The sequence below is a fragment of the Trypanosoma cruzi genome, genomic scaffold (assembly GCF_000209065.1).
Source record: "Trypanosoma cruzi strain CL Brener 1047053515999 genomic scaffold, whole genome shotgun sequence".
NCBI classification, from domain to species: domain Eukaryota; phylum Euglenozoa; class Kinetoplastea; order Trypanosomatida; family Trypanosomatidae; genus Trypanosoma; species Trypanosoma cruzi.
This window is the reverse complement of record NW_001849398.1, coordinates 1-24,493: the sequence shown is the minus strand read 5'-3', so window position 1 is coordinate 24,493 and position 24,493 is coordinate 1. Positions and strand designations below refer to the sequence as shown.

The 24,493-nt window shown below is 51.8% G+C and overlaps 4 protein-coding genes and 4 pseudogenes across 4 annotated transcripts, besides 12 other annotated features; all 8 read left to right on the top strand.

Moving 5' to 3' along the window:
* Window positions 1-11,556: part of a sequence feature (areas not merged during assembly with more than two copies in the genome that could not be assigned to a particular haplotype) that runs on past the window's edge.
* On the top strand, window positions 419-3,535 carry Tc00.1047053505997.80 (trans-sialidase, putative; the record flags this gene model as incomplete). Its single annotated transcript, XM_813569.1, has 1 exon — window positions 419-3,535. The coding sequence occupies one exon, from the start codon at window positions 419-421 to the stop codon at window positions 3,533-3,535; it is 3,117 nt and encodes a 1,038-aa protein (XP_818662.1).
* On the top strand, window positions 3,605-4,216 carry Tc00.1047053505997.70 (ATPase, putative; the record flags this gene model as incomplete). Its single annotated transcript, XM_813568.1, has 1 exon — window positions 3,605-4,216. The coding sequence occupies one exon, from the start codon at window positions 3,605-3,607 to the stop codon at window positions 4,214-4,216; it is 612 nt and encodes a 203-aa protein (XP_818661.1).
* Window positions 3,629-3,659: a microsatellite.
* Window positions 4,493-4,541: a microsatellite.
* Window positions 4,577-4,597: a sequence feature (AT_rich).
* Window positions 5,119-5,139: a microsatellite.
* Tc00.1047053505997.65 lies at window positions 5,806-7,842 on the top strand (annotated as a pseudogene).
* Window positions 9,999-12,314, top strand: Tc00.1047053505997.60 (retrotransposon hot spot (RHS) protein, putative; the record flags this gene model as incomplete). Its single annotated transcript, XM_813567.1, has 1 exon — window positions 9,999-12,314. One exon carries the CDS (start codon window positions 9,999-10,001, stop codon window positions 12,312-12,314), a length of 2,316 nt encoding a protein of 771 aa, XP_818660.1.
* Window positions 11,557-11,761: a sequence feature (areas merged during assembly that could not be assigned to a particular haplotype. This can correspond to areas where the two haplotypes were merged or to regions with more than two copies in the genome that were merged during assembly.).
* Window positions 11,762-24,493: a sequence feature (areas not merged during assembly with more than two copies in the genome that could not be assigned to a particular haplotype).
* Window positions 12,615-13,052: a mobile genetic element.
* Window positions 12,776-12,808: a sequence feature (AT_rich).
* On the top strand, window positions 13,157-16,039 carry Tc00.1047053505997.40 (annotated as a pseudogene).
* On the top strand, window positions 16,910-17,935 carry Tc00.1047053505997.31 (annotated as a pseudogene).
* On the top strand, window positions 18,080-18,577 carry Tc00.1047053505997.21 (annotated as a pseudogene).
* Window positions 20,558-23,305, top strand: Tc00.1047053505997.10 (retrotransposon hot spot (RHS) protein, putative; the record flags this gene model as incomplete). Its single annotated transcript, XM_813566.1, has 1 exon — window positions 20,558-23,305. The coding sequence occupies one exon, from the start codon at window positions 20,558-20,560 to the stop codon at window positions 23,303-23,305; it is 2,748 nt and encodes a 915-aa protein (XP_818659.1).
* Window positions 23,994-24,182: a repeat region.
* Window positions 24,182-24,493: a repeat region.
* Window positions 24,185-24,493: a microsatellite.

Here is a 24,493-nt window from a genome sequence, read left to right as displayed (position 1 = left end):
TTTTGCGGTGTGTGTTTGTGCTGCTTCTTGCTTTTTTCCTCTGTCATCCTTTTCTCCTGTGTTCCTGCGTGGAGTGGCCGCATGCTCACGGGCCATGTTGATTGTGAGTGCCTCTTGACGGCATCCATCTCCCTCTTTCTCTCCGTCTGTCTGTCTGTCATTTCCCTGTTGGGTGAGGCGTGTTGCACCACGTGAGGGCTGGCCCGCACACACCGACGGCCCGCCGTGACGCCCGCGGTGGCCGGTGCGGAGTGGCGGTGCTCGCTGTCTCACCTCTTTACTTGGCTTGTTTTTCCCTTTCCCTCTACCTCTTGAACACACACGCTAGGAAGAAAGCAACCAAGCGCTAAACGCTACTGTGAAATTGTAAGGCTCTGAAAGGACCAACAGCACACACACCGCCCACACACATATTTACATGCTCTCACGTGTTGCTGCTGTGAAGGTACCCCGCACACACAACCATTGCGGCGTGACCGGATCCAGCGGAAGGAGGGAAGGAAGAGAGAGTGAGCCGCAGAGGCCCAACATGTCCCGGCGTGTGTCTACTTCCGCGGTGCTCCTCCTCGTCGTGATGGTGTGCTGCGGCAGTGGAGCCGCGCACGCTGAGCAGACAGGGGCCGCTGTTGATCCTTTTACAGGGACGACGTCGATACCGCTTGCTAATTGGAAGGAGTCTAACGAGGCCGGAAGGAAAATCACCTCGCTCCGTGTTTCTGGCCTTGTTAAAGTGGGTGAAGATGTATTTGCCGTTGCTGAAGCGCAGTGCGGGGAGGAGAACGGATCCGGCCGCCGTGCTGGGATTGTCTCAAAGCACCTGAATATAAGTGATGACCCATTGGATATTTCTACGTCGGATATAAGTTTGTTTTGCATGCATCTTGGGGACACCACCGCGAATAATTTTGGGACAACGGAAGTCTTGCGACCAACGACGCTTGTGCTTGGGGACAGTGTTTACATGCTCCTGGGAAACCAAAGCCGTACAAAGCCGCAGGTTGGGGGTAAGAATGAGCGGGGCCTTTTACTCGTGAAGGGAACTGTCATGGTGGATGGTGGAAAGAAGAAGAAACTTGTGTGGAATGAGACACATACAGTGGAGCCTCAAGGCAGAGGAGATTCTTATTCCTTGACCGAGTTAACTGGCGGTGGAGGATCGGGCGCTGTGATGTGTGACGGCGCGCTTGTGTTTCCCATGCAGGCCAAAGGCAACGATGGAACGAGCGTTTTGCTGTCTATGCGTCTCTCCAAGTCGGAGGACAAATGGTGGCTTTCGCAAAAAACGCCTGGTAACGGCTGCAGGGATCCAACCCTGGTGAAGTGGGAAGACCAATACGACGAAAGACTCTTCATGATGGCTCATTGTGCTGGAGGCTACTATGACGTTTACAGGTCCACTGAGAATGGGTACAATTGGAATCCAGATGGTGAGCCAATTACCCGCGTTTGGGGCAACTCACATGATCGAAAGGGGCATGGCGTCCAGAGTGGATCCACCACCGCAATCATTGAGGGTAAGGAGGTGATGCTCATCACCGCGCCGGTGTATCCGAAGGAAGACAATGGAGAGGGTCGGCTTCATCTTTGGGTGACGGACAATGCACGTGTGCATGATGTTGGGCCGGTATCTCGTAAAGATGGTGACGCCGCCGCGAGCTCGCTGTTGATAAAAGATAATAATAGTGAGTTGATTTCACTGTACGAGAACAAGAAGAGCGACGGGTCATACATTCTTGTCGCTGTGCGTCTGACCGAGAAACTGGAGCGGGTAAAGGAAGTGGTGAATAAATGGAAGGATTTGGACAGCGCCTTGTATTCATGCCGTTCCGCTTCCAGCGGCACTGTTGACGCGCGCAAAAAGGGTATTTGTAATGGAACTTTTCCCACCAAGGGGGTTGTTGGCTTCTTGTCTGGTAACTTCTCTGTGACCGAGTGGCGAGACGAGTACCTCGGCGTGAACGCCATTGTCCATGGGCCGGCGGAAAAAAGGATAGGGGTTCCCAATGGAGTGACGTTCAAAGGGTCCAGTGCAGGGGCGGTGTGGCCTGTTGGCGACATGGGGCAGACTGTGCCGTACTACTTTGCGAACAACAAGTTCACTCTTGTGGCGACGGTGTCCATCCATGAGGTGCCGAAGGAAGACAGCAGGCCCTTGATGGGTGTGAGGATGAACGACACCGACAGCACGGTGCTCTTTGGTCTGTCGTACACCCATGAAAAGAAGTGGCTGGCCATAGCGGGGAATCGTGCTACTTCGAAGCTCGTCGATGAGTGGGAGCCAAACAAGACATATCAGGTGGTACTGCGAATGGATTTCTATTCTTGGACTGTCATTGTAGATAAAAAGGAAATCCACCACCAGAGATACAATACGAGTCTGTTCGACTCGCACAGGATTTCACACTTCTACATCGGTGGGGACAGTAAGCACCAAAGTGCAACGGGGGGCCACGTGACGGTGACCAACGTCATGCTGTACAACGAGGAACTGTGGGGAAATGATCTGGATGAACTCCCAGACAGCAAAGTCACTATTCCATCACTGGGTGTTGAGGAAAAACCCACCGGTCCGGTGACCAACACAGGCGCTTCGGTTGCTTCCGAGTCAAGGAGTGAAGAAAGCACCGCCAGCCATGAATTGGCAGATGGCGATACGGATAAACAAGGGGAAAACAGCCTCCATAATCCAGTGCTTGCAGCGTCCTCTTCCACGGTTGTCGGAGGAGCATCTGTTTCCGAACCTGCCACCGCAACGGAGAGCGCAGAGAATTCCCGTCAAGAGGACAATGCCCAGTTTCACCCAGAGGAATCGGTTCAGCAAGGCACGCTGAATGAAGACTATAAATCGATGCAACGGGATTCAGACCTGCAGCCACAAGAACTGCTGTCAGCAGAATCAACGGGGGTCACTGATGTTGAAGGATCCGCTGAAAGTTATGATAAAGAACAGCCAGAGGAGGAGGGAGGAACAAATGACAGGAGTGACGAATCAACGTCTTCAGTGGGTGCATCATCGGATATGGATACGGCCACCGAAACAGTTGACAGTGGGCACCAAGTGCAACAAAGCACTGAGCTTTCCACTGAAAATGACGACGTGCGGTCCACTGGAACCGGAACCACCGGCGCGGAGCAAAGCCTCTGCCTCGAGGCCGGGGACGGAAATTCCGAGAGAGCAATGGGCTCAGACAGCAGCCTCACTCCTTCAAAGAGTGACGCTGAACCGACATCCGCGGAGAACACTGACAACATCTCTCGGACTGACGGAGCCGAATTTTCTTCTGAAGACGGCAAGGAGGTGCCACAGACAGTCGACACCGCACCGGGTAACACAAACACAACGCCTGGAGAAATCATGATCTCATTGGAGTCCAACGCAACAGCACCCTCGGACGCTGGCATTTTGCCTGAGCACGGGCATTACAGCGAGTTGGCGGGCATGGCTCTATTTGCTGAGAGCACCGTGCGTGGGTGTGTATTTCGGGTGTTGTTGCTGCTGCTTCTGGGGCTGTGGGGCGCTGCGGCTCTCTGTTGAATGAATTGGGGAGAGCGAAGTTTCGAAATTCTGTGGAGCAACAACTGAGCGGCATCCCAGCATTACCCAATGAATTTTTTATATTCCACTTCCTTTTTTTTTTCTTTTTCTTTTTCTTGTTTTTGCTTTAATTATTTCCCTTATCTTGCTTGTTGCCTTTGGGCAATCACTATGGACGCTTTTTTTTTTCTACTCTACTCTTCCCTCTTTTGTTGTTTCTTCTGCACTCTTCCTGTGAGGGGTGCCGTGTGTTTCCCGCCCAACTGCTCCACTCGCACACCCACCGACACGCTCATGACGACGGCCCTGTGCGCCTCGCCTGCTGCACGCATGAGGAGGGGCCGCGACGAACGGCGCGCTGAGGGAGCCGTGACGTGTGGGCGTGCGACGAGGGCCTGTGGGGCGGAGCACACATTTCTTTCCCTCTTGTTTTGTTTCCTTGCGGCCAGGGCGGGCAGACACCCGCAGCGCCACACACACAGCCACACCCTGCCGCCGTGTTGTTTTGTTTTGCTTTTCGTGTGCATTTCCCGCGCCGGCAGTCCCTTCGCTGTCGGCCTCGTGAGCATTTCTCTCCCCTCTGATGATTTTTTTCTTTTGCTGCGCTCACTCTCCCGATGTAGAGACGCGACTCTCGTCATGTCTGCGTGCCTCTCTCAGCCCCCACACACACACGAGTGACTGTGCTCTGCGGGCCGCACTCACGCGCCGATGAGAGGGCTGAGGGGAGCAGCAACACGCAGATGACCCATGAAATATAAACGATGTGCGGTCACATGGAGGGTCGGACGGTTGAACGACATGTAAATATCTTTTTAATTTTCTTTTGCGGGCAAAATATATGCAGACAATTTCTGGAACAACATGGTAGTTAGGTGCACCTTTTTGTGTGGCTTTTCATTTTCTTTTTCTTTTTATCATTTGTGTGAAACAGTAATAGAGGACGACTTTTTTCAATTTTTTCATTTTTTCTTTTTCTTTTTTTTTTTTTCCATTTTTTTTTTTTCAAGGTGTGAGGTGTGGAAAGGTGAAGATGAATTGTTTTTAATTTTAATAAATTTTCTATGGATTGCCGCTGCTTTGTCTGCAGTGCAATATCATGAGCCTGAGCACTCTTTTTTTCCCTATTTCTGCCATGCGCTTCTGCTGTACATTTTTGTTTTTGTGTTCCTTCACTTGCTCTGCTCCTGTTTTTACTTCTTTGCCTCGTGTGTCTGCAGGCGCACACAACCACATGCACGCACAAGATGCACATTGCAGTGGATTTTGATGCTTCTTTTGTGGCGTGTGCTGGCGGTTGCGGGTGGCTGCTGCTTCCTCCGTGGGCATGAAGGGGAGGGGAGGAGAGGGAGCGCGCACGGCGAGTCACTTTTCCTGCAGGCGTGATGCACCACCTATGACCGCTTTGAGTTGGGCACAAAATCCCATTGTGGGTGGAATGGCTGGAAATGTTGTTGCCGCGTCATGGATGGATGAGGAATCACTTCTTCTCCTCGTCCATTGGTGTGTGACTGCTGGCGGTGTGTGCGTTTGTTGTGTGGAGGGCCGAATCCTCTCACCCGCTGACTGGCAGCACTGCTATGGTGTGTGTGTGTGTGTGTGTGGTCTGGTGTGGAGTTGCCGGCCAGGTTGAGGGTATTGGCGGTGCTTTTCCCGCCCGCAACTTGTTTCTTCCGTGTGTGTTGTGCTGCTTCTTGCTTTTTTCCTCTGTCATCCTTTTCTCCTGTGTTCCTGCGTGGAGTGGCCGCATGCTCACGGGCAATGTTGATTGTGAGTGCCTCTTGACGGCATCCATCTCCCTCTTTCTCTCCGCCTGTCTGTCTGTCATTTCCCCGTTGGGTGTGGCGTGTTGCACCACGTGAGGGCTGGCCCGCACACACCGACGGCCCGCCGTGACTTGCCGTGTTGCTGCTCTTTTCTGTGTGCGATGGTTCTCCGTGCTGTCCCTTACGGATTGTCTCGTACCCCGCTCTTTGCGTGGGTGCTCTGCTCTAACCCCCTCTGACGTGTCTGATGTATTACCACTGTTGCTGTTGCACTCTACTTCTTGAACACAGACACACGCTAGGAAAGAAGGAAAACAAGCGCGAGTCGCTACTGTGAAATTGTAAGGCTCTGAAAGGACCAACCGTACACCGCCCACCCACACAAATATTTGTATGCTCTCACGTGTTGCTGCAGTCATGGCACCCCGCACAGAATACCGTCGCCGCGTGACCGGATCCAGCGGAAGGAGGGAAGGAAGAGAGAGTGAGCGGCAGATACCCAACATGTCCCGGCATGTGTTTACTTCCGCGGTGCTGCTCCTCCTCGTCGTGATGTTGTGCTGTGGATGTGGTGGAGCTGCTAACGCGGAGGGGTAGCAGTCAGAGGACGTGCGAATGCCACAACCGGTTGACATTTATGTGCCGATGGAGACGCAGGTGGAACCAAAAAAGTGGTCCTGGCAAAAGTGGAATGAGGGATTCATTCGCTGCGCCTTCTCTTGTCCGTGCTGGTGGAGTGACGATTGCATTTGCTGAAGGTCACACCGAGTATAAAGGTTCCCACTATAGATTGAATGTGCGTCCCTCTGATATTGTGGCGGGGTAAATCAACGCCGCGGAGACGTGGCCGTTAATTGCCGCCGAGAACAATAAGGATAAATGGAGGGTACTCACACTGTTTAGTACAGTGAATGAAGAGGATCTTTTTGTTGTTGCGTGCAACCCCACAGCGATTGCAAAGGACAATAAAGTGCTTCTACTTGTGGGAAGCTACAATATGTGAAAAAATGATGGTCGCTAGAATACGGTTGGCTGAGATATTCAACTGGTTGAGGGTGATGCCACGCACTCCAATGACGGCGTGCAAAGTACATTGATCGACTGGGTCGAACCCAGTCACCTTCACGGCAGATTCCCCAAAGGATTAAAGGCAACCTGTCGGATTTTGGGGTGGTATTAGTTCAGGCATTGTGATGGAGGGTGACACACTTGTGTTTACCCTGAGGACGAGGAATGGGGAAAATCAATCTTTCTCCAGAATCACTTATTCAACGGCAATACCTGGGTGTTCCCAGAGGGCTTTTCTCCTGCGGCATGCTTTAACCCCCGCATTACCGAATGAAATAGGAAACAAATTTTTATGATCGTTCAGTGTAAAGATGGCCAGAGTTTGTTTGATTCGCATGACATGGGGGCAACGCTGACAAAGGCTATTGGGACACTCTCAGGCGTGTGGACCAAGTCAAAATTGGGAGTCTTTCGGGAAGACAATTTGCCTGTGGAAGCCCCTATCACCGCGACCATTGAGGGAGTGAAGGTGATGCTGTACACTTGGAAAAGGTACCTCTCGGGGGAGAAAAAGGGAAAATGTGTTCCATCTTTGGGTCACGGACAACAACCGCACGTTTTCTGTTGGACCCGTTGCCATGGATAATAACTTGGAACTTTTCCACGCCCTGCTGTACTCGGATGGTGCGTTGCACATTTTACAGGATGGTATTATTAAAGCAAGCAACACCATTTCACTTGTCCCACTAACGGAGGGGCTACGGATGATCAATTACGTCTTGAAGAGTTGGGCACAGATGGATTCCTCCTTCTCTGAGTCGTTCACACCCACGGCGGGTCTTGTTGTTTTCCTTTTCAACGCATTGTCCGGTGGTGACACGTGTATTGACGATTACCTTTGCGTGAGTGCAATTGTGACGAGGAATGCAATGAAGGTCAAATATGGGCTCAAATTCACGGGGGCTTGGGTCCGGGGCAGTATGGCCCGTGAGCAGCCGGGAGCATAATGGGCCGCACACCTTTGTAAGCTGCGATTTCACTATTGTGGCGACGGTGATGATCCAAAATTTTTCGAAGTTGAGCACTCCTCTACCGGGTGCGGGTCTGGATGCACCCGTCAGCACGAACTTAATTGGGCTGTCGCACTACGCGGACGGTAGGTGGGAGACAGTGTTTTACGGAATAAAAACAGCATCGGGCAGCACTTGGGAGCCGGGGAAAGAATACCAGGTGACGCTCATGCTGCAGGACGGCCACAGGGATGTGTGTACGTGAATGGTGTGCTTATGGGGAGTCCGGAGACGCTACGAACACCTGAGACGCGGGGGCTGGAGTCTCATACTTCTACATTGGGGGCGACGAGGGAGGCAGCGGCAGCAGTGCGACGGTGACAAACTTCTTTCTGTACAACCGCCCACTGGGTGAAGATGAACTAAAACTGGTCAAGAAAAGCGGTGACGGATCCATGCTTGGGGGCGTGTTGCGGGTACTGCTGCTGGGACTGTGCAGCTTTGCGGCCCTCTACGGGGCGTAACGCCGCGGGACCCCTGCCTCCAGTGGGAGCAATATGTACCTCTCCACGCATTTTCTGGAATAATTGACGTTTTGCATGGACGTACCTTTTATTTTATACATTTTATTTTTGGTTTGAATATCCCTTTCCTGCCTGTGCAATTCTTTATTTAAAAGCATGCTCTTCCTCCCGGGACTGCACCGCGGGGTATTTGTTTTTGCTTTATTTTATGTGATTGTTTTTTGTATAGTGGAATATTTTGAGATTGGCGGGATGTCTTTAGCGTTTCTGTCGGCCGATTACACGTGCAGTCGGCATTGAGCTCCACGACGATGGTGGGGTGAAGAAGGGATTTAAGATGTGCAGCAACGCACTGAACGTCCCAATGAAATGTGGGTGTTGTGTGGACACCAGGAGGTTGAACGGCTGACGCAAATATATTTTTACTTTTGCGGGAAGAATATACACGTGTTTTTTGTTTTTCCGCTTCACCGTGTTATTTTTCCATTTCTTTTTGTGAGCGTGAAAAACTTCTTCAAGGGGACTGTTTTTGCGTTTTATTTTGCTCTTGTTTTTTTGTCTTAAGTTTTTATTTTTTGTTTCTGCAAACGTATTGTGGGTTGCCGCATTTTGGGCTTCCGTGCCTTCTTGAGCTTTGGCTGCCTTCTTTCTTTTCTCTTTCTCTGTCCTGCACCTCCGCTGCGTGTTTTTTTTGTTTCTTTCACGTGCGTGGCTCTTTTTTTTTGCTTTGCGTGACTGCAGGCACACAACCGCACGGCGTACATGTTGCAGTGCAGCTTGATGCTTCTCGTGCACTCGGTGCTGGCAGCTGCTGCATTCCGCGGAAATGAAAAAGAAAGATGCATTGAGAGTGCGCCGTGGCTCTCATCTTCTGTGGAAATGCTGAACGGCGTGTGGCGGTATTGCCCTGAAATGCCGAACCATCACGCACGAGGACGTGGCACGGAGTGTCAGATCTCTTTTTTTGTCTGCTACTGTGGGTGTGGGTGCGGCCGCGTCGGACTTGTCGGCACGATGGCCGCAGCGTGTGGCTGTCGCTCTGTTCTCTCGAGAATATGCTACGACGCTTTTACGTGTGTGTTGTTTCGGGGACAATGTGCTGGCGGCTGTGCGGTTGCCGAATGAAGGGAGAGGAGTGGAGGGAAATGCGTGAGCGCCGCGGTCAGGAGTCGCGCTGGGTGTCTCGCCGCGGAGGGCTTTGCCCGCCCTGCCCAGCACCGCTCCTGCCGGGCACCCTCTATCACACCGCAGCATCGTAACCGACGCCAGCAGCACGCAGCGAGGCAGCGGATGCCACCACCGCCACGAGTGCGACCGGAAGAGAACACGCCTGCTGTTGCGTTCCGAGGGGGCACTCCGTGTGGCACAGTGGCGTGCCCAAAACCTTTTCGCGGTGTCCGCGCACGACACCGGGCAGTGGACGCGGAGTGTTTGCGTCATGGAGGACACTGCGGTGGAGTCCCTCCTCGTTCCATGTGGAAGGACACCTGATTTTCCTTCTTTTTCCCACCCAGGCGGATGGCTGCGCGATGACACCACAACGAGGCAGTTGCTTTCACCATGGAGGGGCAACATCTGCAGGGTTACGCATTGGGAATATGAATGACGAATGCAGTAAGAAAGGGAGTGTCATGGTTCTTTTGTGCTGTGCGAATTGCGTGAATTTTTCATAAAGCATTTAATTTGCTTTTTTGTTTTTCTGTTGTGTGGGGGATTACCATGATGCATCGCTGTTGTGGCATGTATGATTTGGGGTCCCTGCATGTGGCCGCTTCTGCACCGAATTTTTTTTTCCACTGTTGTTTGTTTCTGTCAGTGACGATATGTCCACGTCCTCTCGCAGAGTGTGTGCGGTGACGGCGGTGCCACACGGGTGCGAGACCGTAGCGAGCGGTATGCGTGGACGAACCTTCCGTGCGCACCACGTTGCCATTATTGCTTACTCTCTCCAAAACTGTGCTGGGTGGATGGCACCCGCGTGCCGTCGTTGCGGTGGTACCAGTGCATCGAGTACAGTGCGTCGCACACCGCGCGTATGGCACTCTTGTTTTGGCTGCGAGTCATTTCTGTGATTATTTTCTTTTGTTATTCTTCTCTCGTTTGTTGGTTAGTATTCAGCTTTAACTCAATCCAACCAAGAAAACAAAGGGAAACAATGTCTGGAAATCAAGCGTCTGCCGTGCCGCAGGGAGATGATCAAAGGAGAGCGAGGCCGGAGTCTGAGGATGTCACGGATCAACCCGCTGCGACACAAATAAGAGTGGAGGAGGCGCGGCGACCACAGTGGACCATTAGCAGCACCGTAAAGGACATCCTGCTGGAGGGAAACAATAACAGGAGCAACATGATGCTGAACGATTTCCTTCGGAGCTACTTGGGCGGCAGGGGCGTTGTGGACACCAATGAGAACGTCGCTATGGAGATGTTTGTGTTGAGACCCACGATGTTTATTAACGACAGTGAAATATTGGGCATGATAACGGCATCGCCGTCATACCAAGAGCTGGAGGCTATTTATAAACTTCACCACGGGGGTGTGCACTTTCTCGAGCAATGGAGGGACTATCAAGGAAAGGCTACGCTCACTCCACTTGTATGTGAAAAACTAAACGGGGTTCTCGCTCAGGTACTGAGAAAAGAAAAACGTGAGGCAAATGAAAGAGCGATGCTTGAGGCAGCGAAGGTTCCTGAAGCTGTGATGCTGGAGGGATGCTACGAGTCTGTGTACAATGCGAGTTGGCACCATGTGGTGGAAGTTCCTGGTGGCGAGGGGACGAGAACGGGGACGGCAATGGAGGTGAAGGAGGGGAAACGGAAACAGTCATGGAAGTACAACGAAGTTGGCGACACTCCCGAAAAGGATGACGGTGTGGAGCAATCCGGTGCAGAGCGTCTCAGGCTGATGGTGCTCACCTCGGAAAAGGGATGGCCGTACTCGTGGAAACGGGGGGTGAGTGAAATTATTCCTGACTGCTATGTGAACTCTGAGGTGGAGCGAGTGTGGCAGATTGTCATTGGCGATCTAACCGAGTGGTTCAGCATTCACGGTGGGAACAATCCTTCGCCCAAGCGGCGTGTTTTGATTGGGACGCCCGGGATTGGGAAGTCGATGAATGCCGGCTCGTACCTCCTCTATCAGCTGCTGCACTACGATGCGGAGCGGCTCCCAATGGTTGCGTACTTTATTGGGAGTCAATCATTCCTATTTGACAAGATCACAAGAACGGTGAAAAAATGCAGTGGGGCGTCTAGTATCGTGGATATTTTGGACGGGTTGTCTGACCGTGGGGTGAAAGGGTATATTATCTACGACGTGGCATTGGCATCTCGTCAACCGCCTGCTGGTTTGCCTTGCAAGGGATGGGGCATGATTGTTGTGACATCACCGAACACAAAGAATTACTATCATTGGACGAAGATAGCGGAACCGGAAAAAATCATAATTAATTGTCCTGAAGAAAACGATGTGAAGGCAATGTGCATTTGGATGAAGCACAATCGGCGGCTTCCGGAGGAAAAAACGGAGGAGGAAGCGGACTACTGGAAAAAGGTGAAGGAACGCATGGATGAAGTGGGGCCGATTCTCCGCTTCATCTTTAATGAAAAAAAGTGTAAGGATCGCTTTAACGAGTGTGAAGGCGCTGTGAATAGTATCACCGGTTCGATGCTACAGTATTACACTGGTATTGGAACTGGCAAATCGTGCGACGGCAATCATGTGTCTCACAAGCTTGTGAAGGTTGTCCGAGTACGAAAAGACAACATTGAATCGCATTTGAATGTACTGATATCTCCCCATTTTGAACGTGAAACATTCTCCAAGATGAAAAGAGAAATGAGGCGGATGGACTTTACTTATCTCGTGTTGAGTATTTGGGATTATGTCATTCCACAAATTCTTGAAGATGAAGCCCTGGACGCATTTTTGAATGAGGATTTCCTGCGTGCGATAAGATCTAAAATTGAAGAACTGAAGCTAACAGGACGACCTGAGCCACACAGCTGTGCGCTGAAAGTGCATTCGAACAAAAGCTTCACCAGGAAAGAGGTTCTACCAGAGAACCCTTCTAAACGGATTGCCATAGAGTACTGGGTGCTGTACAAACCGGTGACTCATAACTTTCCGCTGGTGGACGGCTTTTTCTTTGTGGACTCAAAACCGAAGATAATGGTTGGGCTGCAGATCACTACGGCGCGTGAGCATCACACCATACCCAGCACTGTGGAGCTGTTCACTGAACGTATGGCGGAATATTTTAATGGTTGGGAGGAGTTATCCCGAGACATGTCGTGGGAGATTATTTATGTGCAGCACGCAGACAGCACGCCGATGAAAAAATGGCAGAGATGTGATTACGTCAATCCCAACAATGAAACCGACGCTGAAGAAAAAATTGTGGCGTTCTGGGACGGAAAGGTACACCAATACCAGTTTGTGTTAACACCTGATTTTGTAAATAAAATCCGATAAATGAGAATACAACAATCTTGGGGGAAAAGGGATAGGGAAGAAAGTTGGGGAAATAGTTGGGGAACAAAGTGCATTTTGTTCTGGTGAAATATATTGGGAAGTATTTTAACGATTTTTATATGTGTGTGCCTACGGGGTCTAGACAGTGAATGCTTTTCTTTTCAGAGAACCGTTGTGATCGGCAGTGCCACACTCACCACACTCTTTTTTCATTTTATTTTATTTTTTCCACCAGAGGCGCATCGTCACTGGAGGCTGTTGCGCACTACAGGGGCCGCAGAATTTCTCTTTATTTTCATGGGATTTTGTGAAAAGAATGCTTCTGAGGACGGCTGGCTGCCCAAATAAATTCATATCTCGCGCAAACGAAGATATCTCTTTACAACTTTTTTCTCTTCTATCGCACGGTCTTTTGGGAGACCGCGATTGAGGGAGTCAGGGAGCCGTCAGCTGCCAGACGGAATTATTATTTATTATTTTTTATTTTTATTTTTGCCTTCCCACCCACTTTGTGATTCCCACCTTGTGGGTGGAGGAGCCCCAAAGGCCTGCCGCCTCGCGGGGGATAAGTGTTTCTATTTGTAACTGTGCGCAGCAGCCCACGGCAGTGATTGACGGAATGTGTATATATTTTGGGGGAAACATTACGGCGAACTCATTGCCTCTCCATCTACCGACTTTTTTCTCCTGTCCTTTTTGGATAATTTCAGAATCCGGCCAGCGGCCCAGAATATTATTCAGTGTTGTTTCTTTCTCGGTCTTTTTTTTCCTTCTTGTCTTTGGCCCTTTTTTCTGTGTATGCAACAAACGCACAGCGCAGCATTCAATGTGATATTCTCCCAATGGAGACGAAAGCCGTTTCTGCTCTCACCAAACCACGACGCCGTCCTCGCAGCTCCCCGCGACAATGCGAGTGGACGGCAACACGGCGCAGTTTAATTGCCCCCATTCCCTGAGGGATGCCGGATTCGCGGTTTCTGGGGCCTTTTTTGACGTCGATGTGGCGTTGGACGTGCCGGACGCAAGTACACTCTTCCGAAAATTGTGTGCCACTGCCGCCCCCAACTTTACTCAGGAACGCAAGAACATGGTGGCCCTCAGCTACGGCGTGCGTTCGTCACCAAAGCGACAGCTCATGTACGGCTCTGCAGCCGGAGAAGGATATGCTGCTTGAGTCATCACCGAATTTATTCGGCTGGGCACCAAAAAGGACATTTTTGCCCTCTCATGTCACGTCATTGGGTCAAAAGAGCACCGCGCAGACCTTCTTGATGCCGACAACGAGCTCGGAGTTATTGTGGGCTCCCTGAAGGAGGGACCTCGTGTGCGAATGGTGGCGCGAATTCGTGTCTCATTGGCCGGCGACGCTCGAGCGGCGATGGACACTATCGTCAAAAACTATGAGAAATGGCTTTCCCCGTGCTGTGTGAAAGGCAACCAACGCCTGAGCTGGAGGCAACGCCTTATTTGCCCGACACCGTCGTTCTTCAGCTTTACCGCGATGATGGTGAGGCGGAGTTTGCACATTATATGGATGCAAACTCCCTGACACTTGTCGCCTTGGGAGATACCGGACGGCCCGCTTTGTGTGGCATTGATGCCGCCGCGCAGTTACACTACGAAGGGGCCCAACGAGCACTGGTGTCGGCAGCAGGAATTGTCTCCGGCATTCGCCGCCGTCGTCTGCGTGTTCCCTTCGGCATGTCAGAACTCAGTGAGTTGTTGCGCCGAGCGTACAACACGGAAAAAGGCAACCGCAGCAATAGCCTCACTGGTTCTACCGAAACGGCTTTATTGGCTCACGCCTTTTCGGATGCCGTGTGGGTGGAGGAATCGTTCCATTGTTTCTCCATGACTCGTCGTGTGGGCAATATTCTTGTCTCGACCGGAATTGGATCCACCACAAGGGATCTTGCCGTTGACAAGTGGCGTCTTGATCAGGACATCATGGAGTTGCGGGATGAACTCATGATTGCCCGGACCGCATACGACTACAGGCCTTGTATCTATGGGTCCAACAGGCCCATTTCAAACATAAAGGAGGAAGGGATGAAGCGCGTCAACGCCATTCAGAGCAACCGTGAGGAGGCGCGGGAACGGCAGCTGAGTGTGGTTCGCGAGCGCGCCAAGCATGAGGCGGAGAAGATGATCAAAGAGCTTGAGCAGAGAAGTGGGGCCACGTTGGACGAACATGAGAGGACTCTGGAGGCGAAAAAGCGGGAGAGCAGTGCTCTGCAGACCGGCCGCGAAAACCGCATTTGGGAGTACGAGCAGACGTTGGAGAAGATCCGAACGAGGAAAGAGGACGAGGAGAGTGCCTCTGAGAGGTTGCGGCAGGCGATGCAGCAGCCGGAGCAAGGACTCAGCCTACGGCAGAGCGCCATTTGGGCGAAGGAGCGGCAGCTCGAGATGGTTCAACTTGACGGGGCGAGGAGGCGAGAGGCCATCATGCAGGAGCGGCATTCTATTGAGGCGATGCGAAGGACCGTCCGGGAGGAGCGGTGTCGCCAGCGGAGGCAGTGGATCCATCAGATTAAGGAAATGAATGCAAAAGTCCCGGAACAGGTGCGTCTCTTGGCCGAGGAGCGGAAGAAGAAGTACGAGCAGGCGACAGCCAAGGAGGACGCCGCCGAGAGGGCTCTTGCTGCCGACGTCAAAATGATCGAGGGGTATTTGCCGAAACTCATTTCCCTTGAAGAGATTCCTGTGAATCCGGAGGGGACGGACATCATTCGACGCCAGTTTGACGAGGTCTTCACGCAAGAGGAACAGACATACTTGGCCAGCGCTGAAGAGGAATGGGCCCGCAAGGAGAAGCTGGGACGAGGACTCGAGGTGTATTGACATCGTATGCTTGATGATTACGTGGCAAAGAAAAACGAAAAACTGCATGACGCCGAGACAACGGAGCGCCACCTCAGTTCTGTTGTGGATCAGGTGCTGAATTACTTACGCAACGGGGTCTGCGTGACAAAGATACCGAGCAAGGGCAATGCTCGCAGACGCCTATGTTTTCTCTCGGAGGACTGCAAACGTATTCATTTCTGTGATCTGGACCGTCAGGGATTCCCGTTAAATCGCAAACGACCTCCAGTCACCATGTGGATATGTGACATCGAAAAAGTTCTCATCGGCCTGTCCACAACCTCATTTGTGAACTACAGCGGCGAGGCACAGCTGGCAAAGACACGCCAGGAGGCAGTTTTTGGCAATGGGACGCACCGCCATGATGCCACGCAAAACATCACTCCGTCCAGCCTTGGAACAAACAACCACCGCGCATTCGCACTTTTTCTTCGCGGTGGGAAATCACTGGAGGTAGTTTGTGAGACTGACAGCGACTGCGAGGCTTGGCCTGTTGCTCTCAAGCGTCCACTGCATTTGAGGACTCCTGCGGAAAGGCTTCTTGAGGAACGACGGGGTACGTGAAGAGACGCACGTGCGCAGCCAAGCGATAGTGACGTGGAAATGCGGTGGGGTGGCCCACTTGACATTCGCAATATGGAGGATTTGTTTTGTTGGCCCCCGATGCAGCAGCTCTTTGCGGCGAGGATCACATTCAGCCAGCTCTCTTCCTTCGGGTGGAACAGGAGCCGGCTGAAAAGCCTCAAAGGAGCATAATAACCGCATATGAGGTCCGAGCAAACTCGGACCTGAATCTCTTTTGCTCTGGCCGACTTTACGACTACTTGTGCGAAAAGCGTGTCGCTCCGCCTCCGTACTAATGCCGTGGGATCTTTTATTGTTTTTCTCTCTTTTTTTCCCATGGCTATTTGTGGTTTTATTGTGTGCTCTTTTGGATGTATTGAGGCGGCTGGTTGGAGAGAGGCTAACTGCCGCACAATTTTGTGTGAAGAGGACTTTTGAACCCCACGTTTTTGGGTTATTAGCGAGTAAAGAAAAAAGGAAATGATGGTCACCACCACTACTATTGCTGCTTTTTTCCTTTTCTTTGCTGCCAGTTTGAAATGGGCTATCCATCATTTCTTGTGGGGGTTCCACACCCTTCTTCTTTTTCCTCTGTTTCTGGATGCGTTTTTTTTTAGCACCGCCGTTGTGTGGCCGTTGCTTTGCCAACATGCATACGGGGGTGGTGCTCCTTCCCATAGATGTGCCGTGAAAAAATATCAATATATTTTCGAATGCGCCGTGTGCTTTTCTGTGTACGTGTAATGTGGGGCTTAGGCCTCACCCAGGCAGGGGCAATGACACCTTTGCACCATTGCGAGGCGGCCGGTGGTGCGGTGCACTAGCACAACAAACTCTGCGTTCCATAACATACAGAATATTCGCTACTGTGGGAATCGAACACTTATTTTTTGGTGAAACTACCAGGGCTTATCCACTGGGTGCGGTGCGTTTATTCGGCAAAGGGAACAGAAGGACGTCCTCTATGAGTGTGCCTGTGGAGGGAGAACTGAACTGCTACCTTGGTGACTATAAAGTATTGGTGTTTATCTGAAACGAGCGGGCGCATCGCTGTGCATGACGAGACTTTATTCATACGGACGTGATGCGGCGGGTGGAGGAGGCCAACGGGCATGGGCAATACGAGAACGATACCATTGTTGCCTGTTGAGATGATTTGAGCAGTGATGATGATAATGATGCGGGCGAACACTCTCAGGTAGAAACGCTCTTCTCGATGTCAAGGTATTAAAGTTGCACGGTAATGTGCCGCAGGTTGACCGGACCTCTTTTTGTGAGGCTTTCCAACACGTCGGTGGAGCTGCTCGGCGTTCTCCATAAGGGTTTTCTGTTTTGCACAGGTGTGGCTGCCCGAGGATCGTATCCGCCACGGGCGGACTGAAGTGTGCACGACGATCCTCCGACGGACCCAGCGTGTTGTACTCACCGCACTGGACGGTCAATCCCGCATTGGCAACGTTGGGGACTCTCTGGCGTTTCTCATGCCACACGAGGCAGGATGCATCCCATACGTGAGGAACCTTTATCGCCAAAGTGAGAGGGATCAGTGGCTCCTTACGGGAAATGAGGCGGGAGCAGCAGCAAATGGAGGAATGATAATACGACTCTTCTCTTCCCACCACCTGACGACGTTGGACCCAAAAGGCGGACCACATGTGAATGCAGAGCACGACGCACTTAATTGTGCACTGTTATTCGACCTGTCGTGAAGCGGGATGGAGCCGCCAATGAATCACCTGGCGGAGATGCGAGGTGGAACGGTGATCTCGCCCGACTCGCACCGTGTGTTTTCCCATCGTGCATGCGGGCGCACGCAGGGCACTCCAGAGAGCCTATAAACCGTGTTTTAAATTTGTGTATGCTCACATTGGTCACGTCGCACACAGTTTCCTTCTTGGCAAGAGACCCGGTGATGTTTGGGCACAACTGCAGAGCTTTATTGGGGAGGACGCGAAGACCGCGAGAGAGGCGTCTTCTCTCGACACGCAGGAGGGAGGAGGGTGCGAGGGCTTTCGAGGTTGGATGCGACTGCAGTTGGAGGTGCGTCACGATGATTGGCCGCGAGGTGTGATTGTGCGGAAGCAGTGCAGTGTGACTTTTATTGCTGCTGGGCGGGGAATCGGACGGAGGCTGGCACGGAGTGAAGAGAGAAGTCACACACCCAGGAAGCAAGAGGCCAATGTTGCAATGACGTTGATGAAGTGTTTTCCATGGGATGAGCTGAGGTGCTTCTCCCATGGCGCTTAGCTGTGCCCGCGCCAGCCCGTGTTTTCTATCTTTTTGGCTCCACAGAGTGTCCAGGCTTTTGGTTCTTGCTTGCTTGAGACTCCTCCATCATGGGAGTCAACGAACCACGACGATCCATCGGGATGCCAAACCCACGGGAATCGTGGGCTTCAGCGTGGTCAATCTGGATCAGTGAGCGGAGACCTGCGGCACCTCATTCTGCGGCGAGTATCTCACGCATTGTCACGGGTATCGGCGCCTGTGTGTGTCTGCCCTATGACCGGCATTTGTATGGCGCACGCCCTTGGCAAGGCTGAGGGAAAGGGCGGGAATTCCCACTGGCACGTGTCTGCAGTCAGAATGCGTAAATTGTGGACTTGTTTGTGCGGCAAGGCAGCAAGGTCGCTCAGGAGAAGCAACATAGACTGAGAGTACACTTTCTAGCGGCGCGTGCTTGGTGACTACCGAGGCGAATGCCCAAAGGGACGTATGTGGGTGATGCAGATGCACTGGATATGCGCAGTGCCATGCCTCGTGACAGGGAGCGAGGGATGAGTAGCGTGATTCCTCCTGCCGTGGACTTATCAACTTTTGAAGAGTTGGAGTGAAGCTAAGGGGACAAGCGTGTGTGTCTTCACGTTTTTGCGGGAGGACGCGCAGAGGTTGGATTTCTTTTGTTTTTTGTTGTCACGGTGCCTGCGGTGACGTTAATAGGGGGTTTGTTCTCCAGAGGCATTCATTGTGCGATTTGTGCGTGTTTGGTCTCCAACGCTTTCCGCGCCGCCGAATATGGTGTTGCGCAGGATCGGAATACATGGATGTGCAAGAGCATCGTGTCGCTCGCCCGTAATAACACACACGCACAGTTTCAGTGAGTCTGATACGTCACGTTCTTCGGACCGGTCGAAATCACTTGTGGGACGTCACTTCATTTGCGGCGTCGGGAAAGTGAAGTAAATGGAGAGATATGCCGAGAACGCAATGCCACTCCATAATGCCGCAGGCTGGCGGCGACAAGGATCAGGGAGCCTCTACCCAACATTGAGAAGACGGCAGCACTCTGATGATCCGGTTTGCGGTTTAGGAACTCCGAATGTAGTGTGCACCGTGTGGGCCTTCTTGCTGCGGATATGCAGAGGGGTGATGTGGGGTGGAATTATTGTTGAGGGCAGCACGGACACCGCAAAGCCTTTATGGGAGGGATGCGTGGTGTTATTCCGTGCTTCCTGGCCTGCGTTGTCGCACTCATGCTGTGAGTGCGGATGGCCACAGTAGTGGAGCTGAATACGGTTCAATGTGTGTTGCTCACGGTGACTGCGCAACACATGTATTTTTTGTTGGGTTTCCCAAAGGAGGGGCGCATCGCCGTTGCGTGATTCCCGCGGCAGTCCATTACCCTGCGACTGTGCGTGCCGCCGTCCGCTGCGCCACTGCAAGCTTTTGCCATTTGTGAGAAACGGGGAGCGTGACTGCTGTGGCGGTGGTCGAACTTTCCCGAATTGGTGCTTTTGGTGATCCCACTTAGAGCGCCGAGCAGCGAGGGGCCGCACACGCCCAGGAGGTGGGAGTGTGTGCTGCAACCGCACCTGCGATTTGCAGTTGGGATGTGACATGTTTCTTTGTATTTTTATTTTTGGTGATATGCGGGGCAGCGGTGTGTTGGCGTGTGCGGGCTGCTCATGGCTGCCGGTGTTGTCTTTCCTGCTGTTCTCCCGCTCCACCCTTTGCGTGCGACGGACCAAACGTTCTTACGGGCGTGTGCTGGGGCCGCGTTCTTGTTTGGAAAAAAAGCCTTTCGCAGACATAATGATACTGCCCTCCGTGCCACACGAGGCAGCGGGGTATTTCCTGGGATTTATTGGCGGGGTGGCACCGCACCCATGCCGTGTGGTAGGTTTGTATTCCGCAATGCACGGTGATGGGGATGTGCGGTGACAACTTCCTCCAGTGGAGCGACACGAGCAGCACGGGGAGTGTAGCGGAGGAGTGGTGGCTGCGTGCTTCCAAGTGATACGTGAATGGCGAATGCAATATGAAAGGCAGCGTCACGGCAATCTTTTGTGACACGCGCATTGCAGATATTTTTCATAAAATGTGCAAATTGCACTCTTTTCTGTTGTGTGGGAACTTACCTTGATGCATCGCTGTTGTGGCGTTTACGATTTGGGGTTCTTGCGTGTGGCTGTTACTGCACCGAATTTACTTTTTATTTTTTGTGCGCGTGTCAGTGGCGGTGTGCCCGCACGTCCTTTTGTCAAGTGTGTGCGGTGACGGCGGTGCCACACGGGTGCGGGACCGTGGCGAGCGGAATGCATGAGCAAACCCTCCGTGCGCACCACGTTGTTGTTGTTTGCTCTCACCAACACTGTGCTGGGTGGATGAAATCCACTCGCCGTCGTTGCGGTGGTCCTCGTGCATGTGGTTTTTATCGAATACTATGTGGATGACTCTCTTGCTGTGGATGAGTCTCTTGTTGTGGCTTTGATTCATGACTGTGCCTATTGTCTTTCTTTTTCTCATTCCCCTTTTTTGTTTGGTGGCCATTGTTTAGATCTAACTCGATCCAACCAGGAAATCAAAGGGAAACAATGCCTGAAAATCAAGCGTCTGCCGTGCCGCAGGGAGATCGTCAGAGGAGAGCGAGGCCGGAGTCTGAGGATGTCACGGATCAACCCGCTGCGACACAAATAAGAGTGGAGGAGGCGCGGCGACCACAGTGGACCATTAGCAGCACCGTAGAGGAAATCCTGCTGGAGGGAAGCACTAACAGGACCGACATGAAGCTCAATGATTTCCTTCGGAGCAACTTGGGCGAGGAGTGGGTTGTGAAAAGAAATGGGAACGTCAAGATGGGGATTTTTGTTCAGAATCCCGAGACGTTTATCAAAAAGAAAGGGTTATTACACACAATAACGACATCGCCGTCATACAAAGAGCTGGAGGCTATTAATAAGCTTCATTGCGAGGGTGTGTATTTTCTCAGGCAATGGAAGGACCATGAAGGAAAGGATACGCTCACTCCACTTGTATGTGGAAAGCTAGACGGAGTTCTCACTCAGGTACTGACAAAAGAACAGCTTGAGGCAGAAGAAAGAGCGAAGCGGGAGGAAGAAAGGGCAAGGCGTGAGGAAGAAGAAAGGCACAGACGAGCGCGAGAAATGAAATTTACCATTTCCACTAATATCGAAGACGTACTATTTAAAGGAAGAGTTCGCGTCAAGGACGTAAAGCTGAATGATTTTCTTCTGCTAAGATTTGGCGGAAAGGGCATTCTGGTCACCAATCGGAGTGTCTCGCTGGAGGAGTTTTTTAAGGAACCGGCGAGGTATATCCCTGATGCGGAAGTATTGAAAGGAATGAAGACAGCAGTTTGTTATTTGAAGATGGGGAGGGCTGTAATGAAGGAATTGGATATGGAGGAAGTTTTACGCATGCTTCACGAGAAAGGTGTTGTCTCTCTCGAGCAATGGAGGGACTATGGAGGAAAGGATACGGTCACTCCTCTTGCAAAGGGAACACTAGACGCTGCCCTTTCTGAGGCGCAGATATCAACGTCCGTGGTTAAATCAACGGTGCTGAAGGGATATTACGAGTCTGTGTACAATGCGAGTTGGAGCCATGTCGTGGAAGTTCCTGGCGGCGAGGGGACGGGAATGGAGGTGAGGGAGGGGGAACCACCGCAGTCATGGAATTACAAGAAAGTTGGCGACACCCTCGAAAAGGATGACAGCGTGGAGCAATCCAGTGCAGCACTTTTTAGGCAGATGGTGCTCACCTCGGAAAAGGGATGGCCATACACTTGGAATCTGAAGGGGGCGGAATCCGCTTGTGTCTGTTATGTGAACTGTGAGGTGGAGCGAGTGTGGCAGATTGTCAAGGGCGATCTAACCGAGTGGTTCAGCAGTCAACGTGGGACCGACTTTACGCCCAAGAAGCGTGTGTTGATTGGGACGGCCGGGATCGGGAAGTCGATGAATGCCGGCTCGTACCTCCTCTATCAGCTGCTGCACTACGATGCGGAGCGGCTCCCAATGGTTGCGTACTTTATTGGGAGTCAATCATTCCTGTTTGACAAGATCACAAAAACGGTGTCAGTGTACAGGGGTGACCCCAGGATTGATGATGTTGTAAACATTTCTTCTTTGCGTGGGTTTAAGGGGTATATTATCTACGATGCGACATTGGCATCTCGTCAACCGCCTGCCGGTTTGCCTTGCAATGGATGGGGCATGATTGTGGTGACACCACCAAACAAAAACGAATATGAACGGTGGACAAAAAAAATGGACGCTACTGCAATCGTAACGAATTGTCCCGAAGAAAGCGATGTGAGGGCAATGTGCATTTGGATGAAGCGCAATTGGCCCCTACAGGAGCAAGCGGAATACTGGAGGGAGGTGAGGGGTCGCATGAATAAAGTGGGACCAATTCTCCGCTCCATCTTTGGTAAACAGGCATGTTATGACCGCATTAAAGCGTGTCAGCAGGCCGTGTATGGGTCGACCGCCTCTGAATTAGAGCATAATTTGGGTATTGGCTGCTGTTACTCGCCTATTGACAGTGAATTGTCTCGAAAGCTTGTGAGGGTTGTCCGAGTACGACGAGGAAACAGCATTGAGTCGCCTCTGAATTTGCTGGTATCTCCCCATCTCGAACGTGAAACTTTGTCCAGGTTGGAGAATGAAATGAAGCAGTCCGATTTTATTTTTTTTGTTTTGAGGTTCTGGGATTATGTCCCACCATACATTATTGAAAAGTATGCCGTATCCGCATTTTTGAATGAGGATTTCCTGCGTGCGATAAGACTCAAAATCAAGGAACTGAGGCCACCAGGACGGCGTGAGCCACACAGCTGTGCGCTGAAAGAGCACTCAGACACGAGCTTCACCAGAAAAGAGGTTCTACCGCCACCGGAACGTCTTTCCAATCCGGTTGCTATGGACCACTGGGTGCTGTATGAGCCGAAAGTCCAAAACTTTCCGTTGGTGGACGGCTTTTTCTTTGTGGACTCAAATCCGAAGACGCTGGTTGGGCTGCGGATGGCTACGGCGGGTGCGCACCACACGAATACCAGCACTGTGAGGCACTTCACTGAGTGCCTGGCGGCATATTTTGATGGTTGGGAGGAGTTATCCCGAGACCTGTCGTGGGAGATTATTTATGTGCAGCACGCAGACAGCACGCCGATGAAAAAATGGCAGAGATGTGATTACGTCAATCCCAACAATGTGAGCCGCGCTGGAAACCGAGAGATTGCGGTGTTCTGGGAGGAAGAGGTGCACCAGTACCAAGTGTCAATATCGTCGGACGATGCCAGAAGGGACGAAGCTCTCTGAGGTGAGGAAAAACGAAATAGGAGAACGGATTGGGGAATGAAAGGGATAGTTTTGATTTCTGGTAAAGAAATATTGTGGGATTTATATATTTTTGGATACATTTTTCTGTGCATACGGTGCGGATGCACCAGCACCAGGCGACAGTATATCGCACAGATTTCAGAACTGTCCAACACTATCGAACATAACAGTGGCAGAATAAATTGGGAAGTGGGGTTGTTTGGTTTCTGGTGAAAAACATTGGGTGATTTCTATATAGTGTGTTTATTGTGTGTGTGCATACGAGGCGTAATTGGAGAATTGCCCCGGTATGAGGGAATCATTCTGTTTGGCGCTGTCGCAGCACCACTGCATTGTCCATTTTCTTCTGTTTGTGTTCTAAGGCCCATCACGAAAAGTAGCATCTTTAAGGGATTGGACGATGCATAAGTTCTATTGAGGAAACAGTGTGCTCCGTGTGACCGCGTGTACTGAGGCGCCGCGTCATGGCTGGGTGAGGGTCCGCTTCTGCGTGTGGCTCTTTGGGTGATTACTGGCTTGGTGTGCGCTGTGTGTTGGCTGCGGGGCTGTGGCCGCATCCCGTTGGCCATGGGATTGAACTGGAGGCGGTGGCGCTGTGTCTTTTCTCGTTCTCGTCCATGGTGGTTGATTGGTGGCGGTGTGAGTTTGTTTTGTGGAGGCCGTCTCGCAGTTTACGCACGCAGTGTGCCACAACCGCTGGTAAAGGCCACGCCTTTCAGTATGGACTTTTTGCCGTTGTGCGGTGTGTTTGGGCATGCTTTTTATTATGCGCATGAGTGCCTTGCGTGTTTAACCGGAGCGCTGGGCGCGACCATCTGCCACGGCCACAATTTGTATGGTTGAGCGCGTGTGTGCGGGTTAGGGTTAGGGTTAGGGTTAGGGTTAGGGTTAGGGTTAGGGTTAGGGTTAGGGTTAGGGTTAGGGTTAGGGTTAGGGTTAGGGTTAGGGTTAGGGTTAGGGTTAGGGTTAGGGTTAGGGTTAGGGTTAGGGTTAGGGTTAGGGTTAGGGTTAGGGTTAGGGTTAGGGTTAGGGTTAGGGTTAGGGTTAGGGTTAGGGTTAGGGTTAGGGTTAGGGTTAGGGTTAGGGTTAGGGTTAGGGTTAGGGTTAGGGTTAGGGTTAGGGTTAGGGTTAGGGTTAGGGTTAGGGTTAGGGTTAGGGTTAGGGTTA